The following is a 7,908-nucleotide window of genomic DNA, read 5'->3' as shown; positions in this document are numbered from 1 at the left end:
ATTTGACCTTCTAAAGAAATACGAAGAATATAACAGCAGTTGGAGACATAAAGAAAGCACAGACATTGGCTGAAAGTGGTCGTTGATCTAAATCAATGGGGAAAGTTGAAAATTTGTGTCTGATCGGAATTCGAACCTGGGTCTCTTGCTTATTAGGCAGATGGTCTGGCCACTAAGTGGTTGTAGTGGTCATCGCAACTGCTCGGACTACCCTACCATGCCTCCCGTTAGGCCCAAATTCTCAATTTATCCACACACTATTGATGTAGTGCCACTTGCCCATTGTCCTCATTACTTGTGGCATTTTGCTGATTCCCATAAGAGTTCGATCCTGGTGTGCATATATTTTAAACTTACTTGCAACAATGATATTGCTGCCACTTTAACATATAACCACAGTCTAACATATGAGTCGCGACACTCACTGCTGTAAAAGTTGTTGCCGTTTGACAGACGGAGTGACACTAGCGCTCCAAGCGGCGAGTAAGGTGAACGTCAGACGCGTCGTAAGCATAATGTTTGTTTGCATCCATTTCCTACGTACTTTCCGAATTATTCGAGTTATTTTCTTGCCTCCAAGAGTTTCTGTAGTATCAGAAGGCATATATGTTTCTAAAAGTGCTTCTAAAATAAGCGCAAGTATGGACAAAAACCATGAATAGAGTGGCAAGCTACAACACATTCGTGAAGAAACACTTGTGACATTGGACGGAACTGCAGCTTACCACGTTAATATTAAAAGAATATAAACATACAGATTCACATGTGAGAAGCACAGACATGTACCTCTACATGCAAAAGCGATCGACAGCTCGTTTATCGTTCTGTAGGCCTACTGTGTTTGTCATTGTTGTCGCCTGTTGCCACAAGTGCGACCTTCATCTTTATATTATTCTAAGTGGGACAAGCAACTGCCAAATAGTGGGAGAAATATGCTGAAAACATTATAATGAGCTGATTGAATTACATTTCACGAAAAACCACATATTTGAATAATTTTCAAACAATCTGTCTGTAGGCACTTTCCTTGTCCCGTGATAGTTTCGCCTCTTCACATTCTGGCACTTCACACGCTTTTGTACGACACGAACAGCTGCACTTAATCTAACCACTTCATCGCCAAAGCAGGTCTGTTTTGATGTTCACACGAATCTGGCACTGATACACGGAGAGCTGAACTTTCTGCTTCTGTGTCATAGGACTGTTTTACAGCTTTAGATTGACTGTTGAATCTTTGTGGCAGTTTCCTCTTCATCGTCAGTTGAGGTGGATTATTTGGAATGTCAAACAGCGTGGATACTGCATTCCACACGAGTTTGTTGTTGTCTGCGTTCATGAACTGGTTTTGTTCGAAATGAAGCGGACAAAACCTCATATTATTGTACAGGTAAACTGGGTCTTTCCTCATAAGGTCTTCTCGTCTGCTATTAGCTAGCCATTTTCTGCTCCTAAAACGAAACATTCATCGTTTATACACATATAGTTTGCAAGTGAATCCTGACGATACAGTTTAGTAAGATGACGGTATATACCTCTCAGGATCCTTAGGAAACTAAAACAAAAGGCAGCTGTGGTGTCTTCGTCCTGTTGTTGCTTCAATTTATTGCGCTACGATGGTAAAAACCATTGTATAAATCAAAATAAATAATCGCTATTCGCTTTCACGATCACGCCGAACTCACAGTTCAACGTACCGGCCGCTTGGAGCGCTGCTGGCGCTTTAGGCAACAAAATCGAGGCGAAGTGTCGCGACTGTTATGTTAGACTGTGATATAACCACAGACCTACCTTTATGGTTTCGTAATCTGTGAAGAACTGAAAATAACTAAAAATGTGAAATCTATCCTCTACATTATATTAAATTTTGAAAATAAAATTTTTGTTGCCTCTGGAACGTAACGGAGGTAACATGCAACTGTAACTGCGCAACAGATACGCTATTTAATAACAGAGATATTATCACTGCTAGATGTATCAATAAACTCCATTTACTTGTTATTCTCTGACTCCTTACCACTTGAAAGACATGGTAAGTACAAAATCAATAATCGGCCAAATTACCGGATATAAACCTCTCCTGCAAGTACGCAAACAAGTCCGAATTACCTGTGCGAGAATAAATTATATAATCATCCTCATTGAAGGTGAATTAATTTCACTGGCATAAAAACAGCTCCTCAGAAGACTATCCTCCCCTCATTCCTCCCCCCCCCCCCCCCCCCGGACAGCAAGCACCACCCAATCATTTCCTCACCTCTGCCTCACCAGCATCCTACCCAGAAATGTGACATTTAGGGTATGAGCATTAATGTTCACTTCTAGCGATAACAGGTCATTTATTACTTCTTTGCATTCGCATACCAAAGACCTTTGTGAGATTAAGAGCTATAATGTGAACTTCACAAAACTGATGGGAATTTGCAGTAATCATCTGAGCTGTTTCTGAAGGTTGTAAGCCTTGGTCAGTATACCTGTCTTGTCAGAAAAAAATTACAATTTTTTCACTCCTTTTTTATGTCAGTCGAAGCTCATTTGTTTAAGTTAGGGACAAAAGTGGGACCAATACTGGTCCTCAATGAACTGGCAATAAACGAAGTTCCTATAAGTAGACCAATGTATAAGATATACATTTTTAAGCTTATGTTTCATTTCCTTAGTGTGTGGCTATTTGAAACTTCCTGGCAGATTAAAACTGTGTGCTAGACTGAGACTCGAAATCGGGACCTTTGCCTTTCGTTGGCAAACTGTGAGGATGGGTCATGAGTGATGCTTGAGTAGCTCAGTTGGTAGAGCACCTGTCCACAAAAGGCATAGGTCCCGATTTCGAGTCTTGCTTTCATATCAGTGCACACTCTGCTGCAGAACGAAAATCTCATTCTGTGTTGCTATTTACCTTCACTGATAGTACTTATGAGTCAAGGCTGTATTCATTACTCTATGAGTGAGCATAATGAAACACATGTAATACTCAAAATTTTAAAATTTATTTATAATGTTTGCAATAAATAATTTATCATAATGTGATGAAATAAACAGTAGTCTTTTAACATGTCTTAAAGTATGCTTTTACAACTACAGAATATTATTGTCATTTTAATGCAATGGAAGTGACATCACACTATCAACTTCAGCAATGAATGAAAAAAAAATTCCGAATGATACTGTCTTTTGTAAGAAAATTGTCACTGAATAATTTTTCAGCAAAAGGAATCTTGATCTTACACAGTTTCATACTGACAGTTTGTTCAGTTATTTGATATGTATGTCAGTATCAAAAGTGTATGTCAATTACAGTAAAGTGGAGAAGTTAATAATTAAAAGACCATTGTCAGTAATCACTGTTGTCTGTCAGATGAAAATTATAAATGCAAAGAACATTTGCAGAGATCAAAACATTTTCATTACAGTCTCTATATGCTAAATATCTGAATAAAACACGATTAATGGGTGTCTGGTTTGATCTGATAAACTATGCATTCCATTGACCCACAGAAATGATACACTCTAGCAGGTGAAACATTTCTGGAAACAAATACATATGAGAGGTTTTCACACAATTGTTATGTTCTAAATCAAGTGAACCTGGAGACTATAAAGTAAGTAAAAACCCTTAAATATATTTTCAGTTGAAAATCAGTAAAAAGAACTTATCACAAACTTGTGAATGTACACCCACTAAAGTACATAGGGAATTACAAACCATCATGAAAGAAAACAGTTTACATTACTTACACATATTGTGTTCTTGTGCTGACGATGTGCATAAGTCGTGTATTACATAGAATAAAACTATGAGCTACTGTTAGCAATAAGTTGACCAGATCATTGTACAAAAAATTACCAGAGAGGGTTGGCTAGTAATAAATCATTTTGGCTCCTCCTAAACTGTATTTTATTACTAACTTTTACACGCCTAATTTTAGTTTCGTCATGAGCCAGCCACAAATATCTGCTCTGATACTTTGTAAACTCGTTTCTGTAATGTACATTTGAAGATAATCATCACTGACATTATCAGTACTCTGATTTTGCCACTGGCTATTGAGCTGTAAATGGTTCATGTGTTCCAACCAAAGACTCAGGGTATCGCTTGGAGCACATGGAAGCACCATCACCATCATCATGCCTTTACAACCATTCTCCCACATGTTGTGCTATTCTCTTCATTTCTTGATAGTTTTGGCCCTTTGTTGTTTCCAACAGACTATATGCTTTCTTGGGATCCTGTCAGTTTTCTGCCCCAAAATTTTTCTTTCCAATACATTGATTAAAAACATACTATGTCTCAGTGGGTGACTACAGAGATTCGTCTTCCTTTTCCAGGTAACTGCTATGAAGTTTCACTGCTCATCGATCTCTTTCAGGACATCCTCATCAGTTCTTTCTGTCCAGTATGCCTCATCAGACATTCTCCAGAGGCCACATTCCCATCTCTCCCGACCACTTTCTGCCTGTGTCCAGGCAGCGTCCAGTTCTCACAGCCATAAAGGAATACGCTCCAAGCAAATGTCTTGACACTTCCTTTTTCTTCTCTATAGTAAGTTTAACGTTCACTAGCGGTTCTCTTCTTTCATTCAAAGCACATTTAGTTGTTGCAATTTTGTTTCTGATTTCAATACTACGTCTGTTTTCTCTTCTATAATTAAGTGGCATGAACAACAAAATTTATCAACTATCCCAATACCATTCTCTTCAATTTAGATGTTAGATGCTCTCTTCATTTTTAATTTGCTTAGTATCACAATTTTGTTTTCTCACCATTAATTGTAACACCAAACATTTTCACAATTGCTGAAAACTTAAAAAGTTCATTTTGCGTATGTTTTCCACAGTCAGCTATTAAGGCAGCATAAAGTCCGAATCTTATGCAGTCAATGGGAATTCAATGCACTTTAACTCAAGATAGTTTTTCTGTGAAAATTCTTGCAGCATTTTCGGTTAAAGGATTTTCCTAGTTTATACATATATAAATGTATAACTTTTCTAAAATCATATCAAGAATTCTATACACTAAACATAAGATCAAATATACAAAACCAGAAATAGGTACGTTTTTCAGTCAAAGAAATGAAACAGACTGCTTACTTTTAAATATGGATTAACGAATATTATGTTGGGTAAGAGCTTCAATAGCTTCAAGGAAAATTTTGTTTGCAAACGCAGCTTTGACATGCTTCATAGGATTTTTAATGAGTCATTTCTCCTGTTACTCAAACTCAATGTGCTCTACCATAGGACATTTACAATTAAAGTAAAGGTCCCACATAACTGGACAAAGATTTGAAATATATCTAAAGTTTATTTTTTTAACTGCCTGAAAGCCACTGTGACAAAAATTGTATTTATTGTATCTGTGATGTATAAAGATTCAGCAAAATGTTTTCATTCTTATAAACATTTGCAGCTACAGACTACGAGTATAAACACTCTGTCTCTTATCTCTACCACTCTCACTCCATCCACATCCATAACAATTCCATATTATGCAGGCCTTTATGATGAAATGGACGTTAATAAATAAAATGAAAGGGGTACAACAAATAAGGGGATGATATGCAGCCTTATACTGCCTACTTTTAACTTCATACACGCACACACACACACACACACACACACACACACACACACACACACACACACACACACACACACATATATATATATATATATATATATATATATATATATATATATATATATAAAATACCGGGTGATCAAAAAGTTATTTTAAATTTGAAAACGTAATAAACCACAGAATAATGTAGATAGAGAGTTACAAATTGACACACATGCTTACAATGACATGAGGTTTTATTAGAACAAAAAAAACAAAGTTTACAAAATGTCCGACAGATGCACGTCGTTTGGTGATGATTCTGTGCTCAGCCCCCACTTTTGTCATGCTAGGCCTCCCAGGTCCCCAGACCTCAGTCCGTGCGATTATTGTCTTCGTGGGTTACCTGAAGTCGTAAGTGTATCTTTTTGGTTCTAATAAAACCCCATGTCCTTCCCAGCATGTGTGTAAATTTGTACCTCTCTACCTACATTATTCTGTGATTTATTCAGTTTTCAAATTTATACTGATTTGATGACCATATATATATAACGCTCATTTAGGCAAAAGCTGAGGTGGTCTCCAACTTCCACCTCAACCGATCTGATACACAAACATTTAAATTAGTATAACAAACAGCATGAAGTTCACACCATTCAGAGTTTCACTACACACGACTTGCCTCCCTTTGGTTATCTAGGTGACTGGCACCTGAAAGAGCATCCATCCACACTGTTACATAGTGAAACAAAATGTGCAAAACCCTGGAAATGGTAGGGAAGAGGAGAATATATACATGAGCCGGCACAAGCCACTTACTGGGGAAACACTTCACAGCTTAAGGCTGTATGTCACTTTTCTAGCATGAGATTCTCTATACACTTACATACATATATCTCATGGTAGACAAGTTACATACAGACTTCTGCTGTGAAGTGTTTCCCCATTATGTGATTTGTGCCGGCTCACATTGACATCTCATAAAATCTTCTCGGATCAAGATGGCCGCCTCAGTGCGGCACGGCAGCGGCGGGTGGCGGTGTCAGCAGTAAGGCTGCGGCCACTGGAAAGTCGTGGGCGGCCATGTTTGCTCCGAGCCTCTGCTGCCTACTCGCCGTCCTGCTTGCGGAAGTGCTCGCGCACCTGCTCCAGGGGCATCAGCAGCACTATTGGCACGTCGTCATCCCTCCTCTGCAAAGTAAAAAAAAAAAGAAAAAAAAACTTTCAGTTTTGGAGAGCATACTGTGACCGAACATAATGAAATACCTCAAAGAGATAAATCTTCTGACTCAAATACGCAGCATGAATGTGGGAAATATCGTTATTGTGAAATACAAAGTAATGAGTATCTCACATTGGCTCAGTATTTAAGATATCCAGACGGCTATTGACACGATTCATCGTAAGTGGCTTCTCGTGTAATTGTGCATACATAGAGTATTGTCTCAGTTGTGTGACTAGATTTGTAGTTTCCTGCTAGAAAGTTCACAGTTCCTAGTTACTGATGGGGAGTCATCTTGTGAAACCAGAGTGATATCTGGGGTTCCCCAAGTTAGTGTTACAGGCACCCTCCTGTTCTTACTCTGTACAAACGATTTAGGCGACAGTCTGAGCCGGCAACTTAGACTGTTTTCCCATGATGCCACAACTTAACGACAGGTAAAGTCATCAGAAGGTCATAACAAGTATATATAAATATATCAACAGGTGGCATTAGTATACAAATATGGATGTTACACTGTGCCCACAGGAACAGCTTAACAATGTGATGTTGAAACCAAGAAGTGCACAACAATCAAAAAGACATAAACATGCATACACATACATGTGCACAGAAGATCATGAAGTGCCAAGACCCTCATGGGAGTAGTCGACCAATACAGCATTATGTACTTAGTGCTACCTTTCCTTATTCCTCTGAAACTGGAAGTAACGTGCCAGTTGATCCTTTATGTTCAAAAAGATTGGAGCATTCTACACTATGGAATATTATTGGAATTTTTAAAATACTATGAAGTAAAAATGTCTCTTAATGAAGATATTGTGGAAGTATGAGAAGCTGCAGATGAAATCAGTCATGTTCCATTATAGAGTAAAATGTCAAAGGCGAGGTTAAAAGATGTGTATTCCCTCTTGTTTAATTTTGTAATGTCTTTTTTTAATAGACAAATGACAAATCAAATAAAGCATATACAAAATTGAAATTATCTAATTGGAAATAATAGAGAAACAGATTCTCATGAAACTGTATAGAAATACTACCGATCAATGAATAGAGAATCATCAGTAGTTGACATCAATTTACAATGCAATGATCTGATATGCCTGGTACACTTCCAAGCTCTCTGAAGAAA

The 7,908-nt window shown here is 37.8% G+C and overlaps 1 protein-coding gene across 1 annotated transcript in view; it reads right to left on the bottom strand.

The window, feature by feature from the left end:
• Window positions 1-5,709: 5,709 nt before the first annotated feature.
• LOC126295140 (actin-binding Rho-activating protein-like) overlaps window positions 5,710-7,908 on the bottom strand; it is a 184,930-nt gene continuing 182,731 nt past the window's right edge. The window contains exon 5 of the mRNA XM_049987421.1: window positions 5,710-6,745. Within this exon, the coding sequence (XP_049843378.1) occupies window positions 6,662-6,745 (84 nt within the window). The 3' untranslated portion in view covers window positions 5,710-6,661. The remainder of the gene's footprint in view (window positions 6,746-7,908) is intronic.

Source organism: Schistocerca gregaria, chromosome 11 (genome assembly GCF_023897955.1).
Source record: "Schistocerca gregaria isolate iqSchGreg1 chromosome 11, iqSchGreg1.2, whole genome shotgun sequence".
In the NCBI taxonomy this organism is placed as follows: Eukaryota; Metazoa; Arthropoda; class Insecta; order Orthoptera; family Acrididae; genus Schistocerca; species Schistocerca gregaria.
The sequence above is the reverse complement of the archived record's forward strand: the minus strand, read 5'-3'. Positions and strand labels throughout refer to the sequence as shown.